The following is a 16,695-nucleotide window of genomic DNA, read 5'->3' on the forward strand; positions in this document are numbered from 1 at the left end:
TTCTGTAGCACCTTTGAGACTTGAGAAAAATCAATTTTTAGCTTTCATGGACTTGGAGACAATCCATCCAATGCTTTTTCTGTATTACTCCTGGTATTTGTTTAAAAAATACAGGATTTCCGATTTTTTCAGTGGAGGGGAAAATATCTTCTGATGTAATACTGGGTGCTGAGGATAACTTCAGCAATGTAAATTTTAATTCTCGGACATGTATTCCTGTTGTGTGCAGCAAAGTCTGGCAAATGTCACATCATGTCAAAGTGTGCTGTGTAATGGTCATAGATGAGATGCCATGTCATCGTCGGCTAAGCACCAGAATGTCTCCAGTTCCAGTTGTTCATTGCCATGTTGTAGTTTTTTGTGCAAAATATATAGAGTACTACAACATCTGAATCAACTATCTAATGAGAATATTACGATACTAATGTGTATAACATCAATTACATTTTTCTTTACAGGTGAAATTGCATTTGGTAGCCATTTTGTAAAATGAGTATCTTAGCCTTCAAAGGGTAAATCAACAGTGCCCCAATGCCCAGATTTTTAAAAGCAGTATAAATATCTGTCTGTCATATTTCATGCTATTATCACAAAGTGCGTAGAAAGTTGGCTCATATGCCCCACTGTCAGAGAATCTCTCATACTTGGTGTAATGATGCCACCAATTTGTGACGAGGCCACTAATTTGTAAAGAGTTTGTAAAGGAGCCACCACTTTGTAAGGGTTTGTTAATTTGATAGCATAGCTAATAGCTAGTGATATTGACTAGGTCTTTCCTCAATGTGTAGCTAGGCCTGGGTAACAACGGAAAAATTTGTTTCTAAAATCGATTCGTTTTTTGGGGGGTTTTGCGTTTCGATATTTAAAATAATTACAAAATTTTCCTTTTAAAAAGTTCGATATTTACGAAATTTCGTAAATGGTAAAAAAATAACGAATCGATTTCCGAAACAATAACGAATCGATTCGTTAATGGCGGACGCGACCGCGAAATACGCTAAAAAACCTCCAAAAACTTCTGAAGCGTCCCTCTCCCTCTGTTGTTGACTGTTGGTGTGATATTATAATTTTTTTTCACTAATTAAACCATAAAACTGGCCCAGACATGCGGAAATAATAACGAAACGACCTCGGAACAATAACGAAACGAATACAATAACGAAATACGAAGCATTTACAAAACGTCTTTAAAAATTCGTTTTTTTAAAAAATTGCTCCAGAATGGTTCGTTATTGCTTCGTAATCAACAAAATTAACGAATTATTAACGAATTACGAATTAACGAAACGAAACCGCCCAGCCCTATGTGTAGCGTGACTTAACTTGGAAAGGAATTGTAACAAGAGACAGAGCTTTAGGAAAAACAGTAACAAGTTTATTGAAATGTAGAAGGAGCATGATGGTTTCAATGTTTCTTACTCTTAGAGACACATATCTTCATAGGTTACATTTATAACGTTTATTAAACCACTCTAGAAAGGACTCTTCCTTCCACTAAACAGGTTTTAAACTTATTTGTGATTTTAAAAATCTGAGCGAAGTCTGAACGATCTTAAATTAATTCTACTTGTAGATCAAATAACAATGTTCAACCAGATTTGGAATGGTAGTTTTATCAAAGAGGAAAGGCTCAGTGAGGGAATCTGGATTCATATGGTACCGGAACTTCGGTTTTTTAAAGTTGTGCTTGCTTGTGTATATCAAAGGTGGATATTGGGAGGTAAATAGATACCTACTGTATATACTCGAGTATACGCCGACCCGAATATAAGCCAAGGCACCTAATTTTACCACAAAAAACTGGGAAAAACGTATTGACTCAAGTATAAGCCGAGGTGGGAAATGCAGCAGCTACTGGTGAATTTCAAAATAAAAATAGATATCAATAAAATTACATTAATTGAGGCATCGGTAGTTGAAATGTTTTTGAATATTCATAAAACAGTATTTTAAGGTAAGACCAACTCTGATTAAACCATTCTAACCTTCTTCAATGTAAATGTGCTTACATATCCTTCCAATAATAATAAAGAGAGTAAAATAATAAATGTAATAATAATAATAGAGTAAAATAATGGAAGTGTAATAATAATAATAATAAAAAGATTAAAATAATGAATGTAGCAGTAAACAAATTATAAAGTAAAAAAATGTAATAATAATAGTGTGCTAATAATAGCACAATTCAAAGTGCTGGTGTTGGCCTATAAAGCCCTAAACGGTTCTGGCCCAAGTTACCTATCCGATCGCATCTCTGCCTACAAACCCACTAGGACTTTGAGATCTTCCGGGGAGGCCCTGCTCTCGATCCCACTTGCAACACAGACACAGTTGGCGGGGACGAGAGACAGGGCCTTCTCGGTGGTGGCCCCTCGGCTGTGGAATGCCCTTCCCACGGACATTAGATCGGCTCCATCTCAAATGGTATTTCGGAGAAAAGTGAAAACCTGGTTATTTGAACAGACGTTTGAATAGGCAGTGCAATGAATATAGGAACGGAACAACGGATGATGAGTTTTGGATCATGTTTTCAGTTATGAGACGCCAATGAGTGGTTATTGATGTTAACTGTCTCGTCTGTTATTGTGTTAATTGTTTTTAAATATCTTGTTGATGTTAGCATTGAATTTTTGCTGCCACTGTTGTTAACCGCTGTGAGTTGCCTAAGGGCAGAGATATAAATAAAGTAAATAAATAAATAAATAAATAAAGTAAAATGATAAATGTAATAATAATAATAATAATAATAATAATAATAAATAGACTAAATAATAAATGTACTAATCATAGCAACAATAGAGTAAAATAATAAATAATCTTTACTCGAGTATAAGTCGAGGGGGACATTTTCAGCCTGCAAAAAAGAGCTGAAAAACTAGGCTTATATTCAAGTATATACAGTATATTCAAAGTTCCCAGCATGTTGTTCTCATAATAGCTAGCCAGACTCACAGAAACATTTAGTCAGCCGTCTGTATCCTGGATTCTGTATGGAGATTCAACCATCTACGGCTAGAATTTTTTTTGTTTAAAAAAATCCAAAGAGCACATCTTGATTTTGCCATCATTTTAATATGACATTTTATATAACGGGACTTGAGCATCCATGGAATTTGGTATCCAAATCCCAATGGATTCTAAGAGCCTCGATACTATCAATTATTTAAGTGGTATTTTATAACATTGCATTCTGTCAGTGCATGTGAAAGAGTGAATTAATATCTACAAAAATGCACAGGAAGCTAGACCAGTTTGTTTTAAAGGAGCTACTAAATTCATTCTTCCCACCACCTCTATTTTCCTTTTTATTAAGTGCTTTTTAAAAATTAGAAGGATACACTTTGTATAACTGTTTGTGTGTATTTAGATGCAGGTGCTGCTGAAGACTCTTCCCCTCCTTTGCCAGAAAGAACTCCAGAGTCTCTTGTCGTTGCAGGCGAACAGAGTGAGTTTGACAAGAATTGTGGACCAAACTTTGGTATTAAATGGGGGGGGGGGGGTGTTTTGGGGCCAAATAGTTATTATAGAGCAGGGGTCCTCAAACTTTTAAAACAGAAGGCCAGGACACAGTCCCTCAAACTGTTGGAGGACCAAATTATAATTTGAAAAAAAAAAAAAACATGAATGAATTCCTATGCACACTGCACATATCTTATTTGTAGTGCAAACTTAAAAATACAATAATTAAAATGAAGGTCAATTTTAACAAATATAAACTTATTAGTATTTCAACAGGAAGTGTGGGCCTGCTTTTGGCTGATGAGATAGGATTGTTGTTGTGGTTGTTGTTGCGTGCTTTCAAGTCATTTCAGACTTAGGTTGACCCTTAGCGGGGGCTGGGTAAATGACCTTGGAGGGCCGTATCCGGCCCCTGGGCCATAGTTTGAGGACCCCTGTTATAGAGGCTGAAATGAATACAGTATGCAGCAACACATATTTAGTTGGTAATTTCTTCAGGCCATTGCATTAGTGTTTTGCCTAATATATCAGGCTTGTAATTATGTTTGCTTGTAGCAAAGACCTCCCACAGCTGCAACATGTAGCTTAAAACATGTATGTGCCACAGTACGTGCAATTGCTCGTCCTGATTTAGTAGCTTCATAAAAGCTGGATTGGAAAAAAGGAGTCACTGCAACCCTGTGTAGTTTTACAAAGTTGTAATTAATATTGTATTGTCGAAAGCCTTCGACAATACAGTGTAAACAGTTGTGCTGGTTTTGGTTCAGAATTAGCCATTGCTGTCTGCACGACCATCCTGTTTTTCCTAGGCTCAGACAGCTCAAGGATGTTGTTGTAGGTTTTTTCGGGCTATATGGCCATGTTCTAGAGACATTCTCTCCTGAAGTTTTGCCTGCATCTATGGCAACACCTCTGAGGATGCTTGCCATAGATGCAGGCGAAATGTCAGGAGAAATGCCTCTAGAACATGGCTCTATAGCCCGAAAAAACCCACAAGAACCTTGTAATTAATATTCTTCCTTAAATGCTTCTTGGAAAAAACTGTCTTGCTTTTTAATAGAATTGCATATCTATCAAAATTGACTTTAAACTGGTTTTTCATAGTTACGACTTTACCGAAAGCTGTTATCCTTCCGCGATCTGCTGAATGGAGTTTGTTACAAGACGACAACACTTTAGAACAACCAAAATGTACAGTAAGTGTGAAGGCATTCAGAGGAACAGGAAGAAACATTCACAGCATATTAATAAAAGCACTGCAATATCAATTGGCTGTATGACTATATGATATTCAGCCAACAAAGTGCAAAATCATTGTTTGCCCATAGTCTCATTTTATGTGACAGTTCCTTAGGCTGTTTTTTGACTTCTGAATCAATCCTTATCATTTGTTTGTTTAAGAAACCTTAAAATGGAAGGAACTGAATAAAATAGAATATAATACTAGTAATAATAATACAATATTATAATTATTTATTTACATTACATGTAATATTACTAATAATATTACAATATAATGGTGTAGTGCAATATAGTAATATATAATACTGATATTGTACTATGCTAATAATGTAATATATTGTATGAAAATATATATTGTAAGCCGCTCTGAGTCCCCTTCGGGGTGAGAAGGGTAGCATATAAATGCCGTAAATAAATAAACTGCTTGTAAACAAGACCCCCCCCCCCCCAAAAAAAACCAACTATGTAGATTTTCCAGATGGAAAAACTTCACATGTTGAGGGAAAACCTTTGTATCACCGTATATGTAAAATAGGTCATTGTCTGTTCAATTTATAGGAGGAAATCAACTGTGGTATTAATGCTTTTCTTGAAGCTACCACAGTATTGAAATATGAATTTAGATGTCTTCAGCATTTTGGGGTGAAAGAATGAGTAATGAAGGTGGTGAGTGGTGGCTTAAAAACAAGATTCTCTCTGCTCTAATAGGATTTATCGGCTAGACCTATGTTGGCATGCTCACATCCAATGCCACATTTGGTCAATATATATATTGACTTGTTTTTGAAGAAACTCCGTGGCTGTTTCAAGAGTACACAAATGATCTCTCAAAAGCGGATACTGATTTGGAGGCAACATACGATTCTTGTTTACAGGAAGTAACAGAAGAGTGTCATGTGCAATATGGTAACCAAGTTGAACTGGTCATCTGATACGTAGATGAAAAATTTAACAAGTACCACCATAGTTCTTAATCATGAATGGAGACTTCCATGCTCATCAAGTTTTTCTAATTCTGGACTACTTTGTGAACTGACAGGAAATCAGCAGGAAAATGTGATGTCTTTAGGTCATATCTTATCTATCTGTCTCCCTGTCTGTCTATCTACAGCTACTGACAGGCAGACATAAGATTAACAAAGCCGATGCATTACTTCTTTAAAAACTTTTATATGAGAGGTGGAAATAACACAAAAAGAATAGGGATAGTCTTAATCTGCAAAAAGCAGTTTGAACATATTTCAGCAGACCTTTTATTCAGAACTAAAACTATGCACGCATTAAATTAAATGCAGGCAGTCCCAAGTTATAAACAAGATAGGTTCTGTAGGTTTGTTCTTAAGTTGAATTTGTTTGTAAGTCAGTAGAGGTATATTTTTAAATCATAGAATCATAGAATCAAAGAGTTGGAAGAGACCTCATGGGCCATCCAGTCCAACTCCCTGCCAAGAAGCAGGAATATTGCATTCAAATCACCCCTTACAGATGGCCATCCAGCCTCTGTTTAAAAGCTTCCAAAGAAGGAGCCTCCACGATCTGGTTAGTGTAACTAGGGTAGCATAGGGAAGGGTTAACACCCTTGTAGCAGTTTCTTTTGCTGTGTCCCCGTTCTTAACTGTGAGTCATTGTAAGTTGGGTGTTTGTAACTCAGGGACTGAGTTACATGAGTTCAAAAAATATTTTATTTATTATTTACAACATTTATATCCCAGCCTTCTCACACTGAAGGGGACTTAGGATGGCTCACAGCAAAGGCACAATTTGATGCCTTGAATACATATGAAATAAAATAAAAACATTTTAAAATCACATAATTAAAACACATCACTTAAAATAATTGCTTAAAATCAGTCCAAAAGCATATTCCAGGAGCCATTCCAATTGTCATTGTTCATTATTGCACTGAGAAATCAATGTTGCACTGGGGATCGTTGTGCAAACGCTTGGTCCCACAATCAGGATTTTACTTTCTTCCTGAAGGTCAGGAGGGAGGGAGCTGATCATTACAATGTTTCTTCTATAAATTCATCCTGAGATTCTTTTTTTATCTTTTACTAATCCCCACATTTGTAGTAATTTCCATTTTGGTGACCAAACTTACAGGTTCACGCTTTTTTAACATAGAGGAGGTAGCTGTGAGGCATATCTAGTTCTCTCATTGTTTCTTTGATTTCCTGTTTACTCTTTCTCAGTAATTCCAAAGGCAGCTGCTATTTACTTTGCCTGTTGTAAGAAGGCACACACCATTGGGTCACTTTAAGAGTAGAATTGTTGAGATTAACTCCACAACTCAGCAGCAGATCAGTTGCACAACTTCAGCGTTTTCCAGTAGCTTCTTCCTGCACAGTATTTTCAGTCAACTGCTCCCACAGCCTGCAGTCACGCTGGAATCTTTTACAGACACTTGAGCACATGCCCGGCCATTGTCAGTTTACCATTGTCTTTCCCCCCAGTCTAAATGATATTACAGACTTACCACACAGTTATATCTTGTCTTAGCAGACAGGTTCTTTTAATTACATATAGCCTTCGACGAACAACATCACAGCACAAGGAGAAATATACACTGTACATGACTTCCTTATATACAATTCATTTACACATAGCAATCACCGATTGGTTCCCAACTCATTGACTCAACTCAAACCCAGGATTGCATCATTCACAATCACCTGGACTAGGCCAGAACACATTCCCCAAATGATTCCCTATATACAGTTAATGCATGACTCAGCATTTCCAATAGAAGCCCATTAGCAGTGCATGACTCAGCTATATTACATTACAATAATATATTGTAAAACCTGACAAGAATCCTGCTCTTTCACTATCCAAGCTTTATTGCATTGCTTACTATTGACTTATACTGCTAAAAATTCTAGTCAAATACTAGGCAGGGATAAAAAGTCTTCTTTCTAGAATGTTTTAGCAGAGGTATACTTCTGACTGCCTATCCATCCATCTGAATTTGTTTAAATGAGAATTCTTCTTTCATTGAATTAAAAACTTTTGTTCCTATTATTGAATATATGTTATAATTTCAGGAATTGAAAACTGCTGGATCCGCACAGCTTGGTAAGCAGTTTTCTTTCTTCTTTTTGGATTTAGAAGACAAAAAAAATGCCTTCTCGTCGAGCTAGTTCTATGTGCAGAGTGTTAATTAACTTTACCTATACAAGGCGAAACAGGCCAAATTGGTCTTTACGAAGCAGTTCCCTAGGATTTTTTTGGAAGACTTTGCAGATGTGGAAGGACAACTCATTGAAAGAAGCTAGAATTATGTAGTGTGTAAGCAGACTAATTGCTTGGCCCTTAAGTATTATTTTTGTTTACCAGTGGCAGTCATCTTTGTATACAACATGCTTGGGCATCAGGATATATAAGTTGGGGAGCTTTTAATTATGTGAGTGGGGTTTAGACAATGGAACAGAGTGGCTTTTACCCCAAACATTGATTACCCGTCTGAGTTATTGAACAGGTATATTCAAACCAGTGAAAGCTTTCTGAAAGATGAATACCTTGGCGCAGAGGCATTTTATGCATACTTGTTCCTCATCTTGGTGCAAGTGTTTATATCTTCAACTGTAATATCAGTAACATCACCTATTCATGCGCAAATATATAAGTTTCGAAACTGTAAGTGTGGAGGTAGGGAGAAATATATAGGATAGTAATATGGGCAAAACATATATCTGACCAGTGTGACTCAAGTCACTTGTTAGTTCTAACTAGGGCAGTGATGGGCAACCTTTTGAGCTTGATGTGTCAAAATTCGCCCAAAAGCTGAGCATAACTTGGGTAGTGTGTCACTTTGAGAAACCACCCCCCCCCCCATAATTTCATGATATTTAAAGTTTAAATAACAAAAATGTATAATTGCAATATACAGTAGAACTTTAGGCAATTAGGGGATAACTAGCATAACTGACCACAAGATGGCACATGTAACTGTCTTTTAGGAAAGGGCAGGGTTAATAAGCAGAAATAGGGGTTCATAAGGATGCACAAAAGTAATAGTGGTGAAATGGAGTCTGTACTATGCTGCAAGATGTAAATTAAGATGGCTGCCGCTATTTCTAATGGTGGGAAATGGCACCCATAGCACAGGCCCTTGCCTCTTCCAGCTTCCCCCTCACTTATCTCAGTAATGATGGTCAAAGAGAAATCCACGACACCCCAGAACAGTAGATTGGATGATGGTTGCTGTGGTTATGTGGTTGCTGGTAATGGAGATCACAGGGCCACCAGAGATGCATCCCCCGTGGCATTGCGCTGCTCCCTGCTCCAGCAGCCAGAAGTGAGGTCAAAGATTCTCTAACAGCCTAACTGGAAGTCCCAGGACTAGATGCTTTGTGCCAGAGTTCTGTTGTATTGGCCTACAGACCTCCGGTACAGAGTGACTACAATACATTACAGCAATTGTTTCATCCTTGGCTACTGCACCTGGCATGCAGCCCCATACATCTCTGTATGCGGCTGCATGCTGCCGCGTGTCATTGAAAATGGCTACGCATGTCAGTGCTGACACACGTGTCATAGGTTTGCCATCAGGGAACTAGGGTATACCCATTTATTGAACTGCTGAAATAATAAATTTGGCCTTGTGTTTCTCTGACCTGGTAGTGAAACAGATTTGCCTTTTAATGTTCTAACATGAGATATTGGAGCACACTAAGTTCTAGGAAATCCTCCAAACCAAATTTCTTAGAACAAGTCTAGGTTCTAATTGAATTACGTTTCGACACTTAGGCCAGTGTCTGGGGATGGCTCTTTTGACAGACGGTGTGCAAATTTTCCCTCTCCATAGCAATTCCCCCAGAACACTTCCAATACTAGCCCGGGAATGCTGGAAAACGCTCCAAAATCATTTTTCGGGTAGTATAACATGCTGCAACATACCACTGTGTTGGAGTACAAAAACAGATTGTATGCCTTATAATTGCTGGAATTAATTTCTAAATCAGTGGGTCCTTTTTTCCTCAGATCATACTGAAATGGAAGACAAATCACAAACTGATGCTATACCTCAGCCGCCTCTTTCCAACCCTACTGCTAAAAGAGGCCTAGTCTCAGAAGGGCCCGTTGAGACTACAGATATTGGTAAACTGCAATTTATTTCTTTACTTGTAGTGTGGCATAAGTGCAGAATTCTTTCTGTACTGCAGATACAAAGAGTACGACTAATAACTTTAAGCAACTCTTGTATTGTGACTTACAACAATAGTACAATGCCATGTTATTTTGTCCATGGATAATGTTCAGGAGCAAGCACTTGTTTCTAGATAGTTGCAGAATTATAAGTTGCTTACCTGTAACTATAGTTTCCTGAGTAGTCGCCTGTGAATTCGCACATAATGGTATCTCTGCACCTGCGCAGGCCAGCTTCGGAACCTTCCAGAAAATAAAAAGAAGAGAATTTTCCTCCCCTCCTGGCCCTGCCCCCTTCCTTGAGTATATAAGGCCTAGACTCCCTATTTTTTCTCGTTTGAGGTGTAAACGCCATACACACCGAACATTTCTGAGAGAGATGGGCCTCCCCCAAACACGTCAGGCAGAGGGAGTTGCCATCATTGTCGGGTAACATATTAGGGCAGCTAGTACATTTTTTAAACGATGTAGTAGCCATGTCTGAATAAAATAAAGAATAGTCCAACAGTTCAAATCAAGCCAGTAGGCAGTCCAAATTATTCAAGCTCGCGAACGAAGGTTCTCTAGCTATTGCCAAGGCGGCGGACTAAGAGAACTGGCTGGCTGGCCCTGCCCACGGGCCTTATATACTCGAGGAAGGGGGCGGGGCTTTTTATTTTCTAGAAGGTTCCGAAGCTGGCCTGCGCAGGCGCAGAGATACCATTATGTGCGATTCACAGTTTACTATGACAGGAAACCTACATCTTGCAGTGAGTCTGTGTGCCTTCAAGTCTCTTGTTGACTTATGGCAAGAATTTCATATTGTTGGTAATTAATTCAGTGAATACACTTATAACAGAATTAATTCAGGAATACACTTATAACAGAATTTGGAAGACTGATAGTTATTTTAAGCTGATTATACATTTTTTGCTAGGTCAATATGATAATAGAGGTTCACAACCTCTCAAGTCCACATGTTGGTGGACTGCAGTTCCCATAAGCTCTTGGAACATAGCTAGTGGTAAGGGATAGTAATTTGGTTCAGCAACATCTTGGGGATTAGCTACCTATATCTGTCTAGATGCAGGCTCCTAGTTTATCAACATTAATGTGAAAGATATTGAACAGAAAAGGTAACAGTTAATACAAGTGTAAAAGATGAAAACAAAAGATTAAAAAGGGAGGAAATGAAGCAGCTCAGCAGTCTCTCAGTTTGAAGCCAAACATTTCTGAACATGTTACTGCAGCTGCAGTGGGCAAAAAGGAAATGAGTGGCAAAATGGGAATCCTGTCTAGACATGTGCAGTGGGACACAGTTCTCGCCAAGACACTTCACTTAGCTCTAAAATTTTTGAGGTTTCTCTGTATAGACTATGTGCAGAACAATATATGTGTCATAGAGTCCAGGAAGAACAAACATTTAGCAGCACTTCTTCAGTTTTAAAAATTACTGCAGCTTAGGAAGCATCTCTCATATCCAATAAAACTATATGCTGAGACTGCTTAACAAATGAAGAACCTTATAATTACTATACCTTTGTGCACACAACTTCATACATAACTATCTAGAGCAGTGTATCTCAACCTTCCTAATGCCACGACCCCTTAATACAGTTTCTCATGTTGTGGTGACCCCCAACCATAACATTTTCGTTGCTACTTCATCACTGTAATTTTGCTACTGTTATAATTTCTAATGTAAATATCTGATATGCAGGATGTATTTTCATGCACTGGACCAAATTTGGCACAAATACCCAATACACCTAAATTTGAATACTTCTGGGGTTGAGGGAGATTGATTTTATCATTTGGGAGTTGTAGTTGCTGGGATATATTAGGGTTCACCTACAATCAAAGAGCATTCTGAACTCCGCCAACAATGGAATTGAACCAAACTTGGCACACAGAACTCCCATGACCAACAGAAAAGACTGGGAGGGTTTGGTGGGCATTGACCTTGAGTTTTGGAGTTGTAGTTCACCTACACCTAGAGAACTCTGTGGACTCAAACAATGATGGATCTGGACCAAACTTAGCATGAATACTCAATATGCCCAAATGTGAACACTGATGGAGATTGGGGGAAATAGACCTTGACATTTGGTAGTTGTAGTTGCTGGGATTTATAGTTCACCTACAATCAAAGAACATTCTGTACCTCATCAACGATAGAATTGGCCCAAACATTCCACACACAACCCCCATGACCAACAGAAAACACTGTGTTTTCTGATGGTCTTTGGCGACCCCTCTGACACCCCCTTGCGGTCCCGTCCCCCAGGTTGAGAACCACTGATCTAGGGGCTTATGGAAGCATTTTCTCCAAGTTTTTAGGCACCCCGTGGCCATTTTTGTCCCCAAAGGGGCACTTAAAAAAAAAACAACAGGAAGTGACTGACAATTTCTACAGTGTTTCCTTTTTCCTAGGAAAGTGCTTGGGATAGTCCAGACTTGGTTGGGTAACCTATGACCCTGCAAATGTTGCTGGACAATAGGTCATCAGCTCGAACCATTGCCCCCGTTGGCTGGTGACAAGAATCCAGCATGCACAGGGCCATAGCGTTCCTCTTCTGGAGCTCAAGAGTGAAGAATGCATCATTCCCATTAGCCGATAATGAGTGATCATGGGAGTTGTACACTATCAACAATGGGAAGACTATATATCCTGCATGAGTGCCTTAGCTATTTTGAAAATGGCATTTGATACTAGAAATCCTGTATTTAAACTGTAATATTTCTGAATACTTCTCTAACTCTGTTCTCCCCAAAATGCAATATCCAATTTAGGTTTTGGTAACCGTTGTGGGAAACCAAGAGGACCAAGAGAGCCACCATCTGAATGGACATGATGCAAGAACAAATGGACATATATTAAATTATACTGGAATATTCAAGTGCCACTGAAGTAGATCAATAGTATTCCACGCTTTTTTGGGGGGGGAGGGGGTAGAAACTAACACAGTGTACATACACACACAATGGTACACTCTTGTATACATGAACACAAACAGTAACATTCACAGCAGTGGATTCTAGTATTGCAATCTAACTTTTTACTGGGGCCATCAATCTGCCTTATTACATTTAGGAGAAAGTATTACATATGGTTTATTTTATTACTTCAAGTATTATTGCCTTAATGTCTTTTAAACTTGTTACACACTGTTTCTAGACATGTTGCTATGGTGAAACTTTTGACAAATTGAGTTTATGGACTACTTTTTGCTAAAGTTTTGATTATCCCGTATCCTTTATTTTGTATATGTACAGGGCAAGCAGGTATATGATTTGATAAAGCTGCAATCATAAAGTATTAACAGAAGATGTAAGAAATCTCTGCATGACCTAAATTTTCATGTATCTTGTAAATTATTTGCCCTACTGTTTTAGTAAATGGTTTTGTTTTTCTTTTGCTTTTTAAAAATGTGTTGGGCACACAACCAGAATAACAGGATAGCAGAGATGAAGATTGTAATACATTTTGTAAATTGTAAACAAAAAGTTATTTTTATATTATATACTGTTTTAACTGTTGGTTCTATTTTGTCTTGGTTTTCATCTAGTCTCCGAGAGTCCATAAGTGCCTTTGAAATATCAGAATTCTTAGCATGAACATGTTTGCTCATTGAGATTAGCGTGCCAGCGTATTTGAACTGCCAGTAAAAAAGAACACTTAACTCACACTTTAGTTATCCTTGTAAAAATATTTCAATTAATCAGTAGAATTTTCTAAAGGAAAGTATTTACTAAATTGCATCAGGTTTAATGTTAGAATAGACTAATGTGTTTATTTGTGTAAGGCCTTCAGGGTTCCTCTTGTAAAGAGACTATTGAGATAGTTTTTATTGTGCTAGTGAAAAGCACCCCCCCCCCCCCTTCAACAGTTGTTCCTGTACAATTCTGGAGGTTCAGAAAGCCCTTATAGCAACACTGTTTCTTCACAATATACAGTATCAGGTTAATTCGCATAAGGATTCACTACAAATATACTTTTGTTTCTGTAACAGAATCTTTAAATTAAAGAGAACTCTTCCCTTAATGGTGTGTCATGTGTAGCAGTCAAAGTTAGCTGTAGTTAAGATGTAGTTAAAAATCTTGTCCAGTTATAACAATGTATTATGGAACAGCTTCCATCTCTTTCCTTTACAAAGGCACTAAATACCTTGAGAACTTTGGGAATCAAAAGTAGTATTCACTTGTTCTATCTGATCTTGAGATAGTGTGCCATACTTGGTTGAAAGTTTGGAATTCAAAGGAAAGTTGCCCATAGCATTGTCACTTTACAATCATGGACAAACTTCCTTTGACATGCCAAACTTTCAACTGATTGTAGCATAACTGATTTGCCAAGGACGAGGGTTGAATGAAAAGTAATGCCTCCACCTTCGTAACTCAACAGATGCCAGTACTGGTATGCGGCAGGTACTGGCTTGTTCAGTAGACTCTCCTCTACAGTTCCATTTTTGGCGGGAAGCCTTAGCATTGAGCAGTTGTGTTGTTAAAGTGCGAAGTATGGAACCCTGCATAGACGTTCGGTCAATGCAACTTAAGCAACGTGCAGTCATTGAATTCTTGACATCAGAAGGTGTCACTCCAAAGGAGATTGATCAGAGAATGCAAGCTGTTTATGGTGATTGTGTTGATGTGAGTACTGTGCGTCATAAGGCAAGTAAGTTTAAAGATGTTGAGGTGACAAAGAGTTGGATGTCTTTTGACAGCAACCACCGAGTTTTACAAGCAAAAGGTTGACAGATTGATTCAGGACAATTGTATCACTCATAGAATATAAATATGTGAGAGGAAGTCACAGGGAGGAGGGAGCAAGCTTGTTTTCTGCTTCCCTGGAGACTAAGACGCGGAACAATGGCTTCAAATTACAAGAAAGGAGATTCCATCTGAATATTAGGAAGAACTTCCTGACTTTGAGAGCTGTTCAGCAGTGGAACTCTCTGCCCTGGAGTGTGGTGGAGGCTCCTTCTTTGGAAGCTTTTAAACAGAGGCTGGATGACCATCTGTCAGGGGTGCTTTGAATGCAATATTCCTGCTTCTTGGCAGGGGGTTGGACTGGATGGCCCATGAGGTCTCTTCCAACTCTATTATTCTATGATTCTATGTTCCTCAAGTATGCAGAGGCAATCTAGTTAAGATTCTAGCTCAGGATGAGAATTATGTGGCCTTCCTGATTATATTGGTGTGAACTGCATGCAGCCTTATCCAGTTGTAGCCATTGGTGAAGGAATACTGGATGTTGCTCTCCAACATGATTTGGATGACCTACATGGTTTTCACTTGAAATTTCTATTTACTCATTGTTACTCATCAATCTCCTCCAGTCTTTCAGTTTCACACAATTCATTAACAACACATGAAGAAAATATAGAAAAGGCAGAAGTGAACGTTTTTGCCTTAATAAGCAGCTGTTGTCTGCACCCTACACACTCAACTCCTTGAAGCTGGAGATTGAGAGAGTGTTACTGCCCTTCTGGTTTAGCAATGTTGAAATACAGTTAAAACGAAGTACAGTGCTCTATCAACTATCTTCAAATCAGGTGGAGAGTTCTCATGAAGGTGAAATCCTAAATGCTGACATGACATGTCAAAATGTATGGCCTTTATATTGCCACATGCTCAGGAGATTTGTCATTCAGGGAAAAATAGGAAAGGGAGCAATTCTTTCAAATGTTTCACCCTCGACTTTTCTGTCAGGTACATCCTGATGCTAGTTAGCAGGCCCAGAAATTTACTTAAATCCACAGAAAAGGAAAATACCCATGTAAGATACTCAGGGAAAGGGACAAGGTGAGATGTGTGTTCACCCCTGGGGTAGATTCAAGACAGAAGCATAGTAAATTCTTTTTCAGCCTTTCATTCACATTAGTGACCTTCAAATGTTTTTACAGTTATCCTAGTGTGGACAAGAAATCCCACAATAAAAGTGGCTAATACACACACACACTCTTGGCTGGAGACCTGGGGAGAGAAGACACCATGGTTCTTCTTAAGTCATAGATTCCATGTTCGCTGGGAGGGGAAAGTTCTTCAAAATGGGAATATTCTGTTCCTCTACTCAAAAGTTCCAGATACTTCAAAGGTACCTATGGTAGTAATTGTTATATGGTTTTTCCAAGCCTTCCTTCCTGTTGACTAAATGTGTCTACACCAGATGCTTATTAACCAGCATTTTTACACAGCTCACTGCATTTGCCTTTTTCTATACACACACAACCTTGCATACACTTAAGTACCATGATCTCTTCATAGGAAATGGGACTCACACTGCTTGCAGTAAGGAGGGTTTTTTTTAAAAACAACTGGAACAACTTGATAGTTTGAGTCTTTATAGCTTTTGTTTTCTGGGCCATTTATTATTATTATTATTATTATTCGTTGCCATAGAATTTCAAGCTACATTCAGAAATGTTTATCTTTTAAACCATTTGGGCATGCTTATCAAAAGGTCAATGCAGGCCCCTATTGATCTCTTTATACACTGTTTAAGAACAAAGTGACTGAATTCTTGTAGTGCTGACAGCACTCATGCTGCTTTTCCAGACCTTGTGGTTTTTCTGTGCCATTTCAACAACATATCTGAGAGCAAGCATGCTGTATTAAGTTGGCACAGAGAATAGTGGTTCCCAAATGATCACAAGGAACTTGAGGCTTTCATCAGGTGATGCTGGCAGTCAAAGGTGTTATGAAGCCTTCCTATATTTGTGAGTCTTCAACCAAGGACTAAACTTGCAACTAGATCCAGGCTGGATTCACCTACATGTCTAGTGATCAGACAGTTGAAATACCGAGGATGTATAGACGAGGTTGTAAGTAATATCCCGAATTCTTGCAGTGTCTTCAACAGAATCT

General features: G+C 38.3%; 1 protein-coding gene across 1 annotated transcript in view; it reads left to right on the forward strand.

Annotated features, from left to right (window-relative positions):
- Positions 1–13,368, forward strand: part of PTPN12 (protein tyrosine phosphatase non-receptor type 12) — an 88,294-nt gene extending 74,926 nt beyond the window's left edge. Inside the window, exons 14-18 of the mRNA XM_067468830.1 lie at positions 3,368–3,445; positions 4,564–4,655; positions 7,746–7,776; positions 9,685–9,801; positions 12,622–13,368. Of these exons, the coding sequence (XP_067324931.1) occupies positions 3,368–3,445; positions 4,564–4,655; positions 7,746–7,776; positions 9,685–9,801; positions 12,622–12,683 (380 nt within the window). The 3' untranslated portion in view covers positions 12,684–13,368. The remainder of the gene's footprint in view (positions 1–3,367; positions 3,446–4,563; positions 4,656–7,745; positions 7,777–9,684; positions 9,802–12,621) is intronic.
- The last annotated feature ends 3,327 nt before the right edge of the window (positions 13,369–16,695 follow it).

The sequence above is a fragment of the Anolis sagrei genome, chromosome 5 (assembly GCF_037176765.1).
Source record: "Anolis sagrei isolate rAnoSag1 chromosome 5, rAnoSag1.mat, whole genome shotgun sequence".
Classification (NCBI taxonomy): Eukaryota; Metazoa; Chordata; class Lepidosauria; order Squamata; family Dactyloidae; genus Anolis; species Anolis sagrei.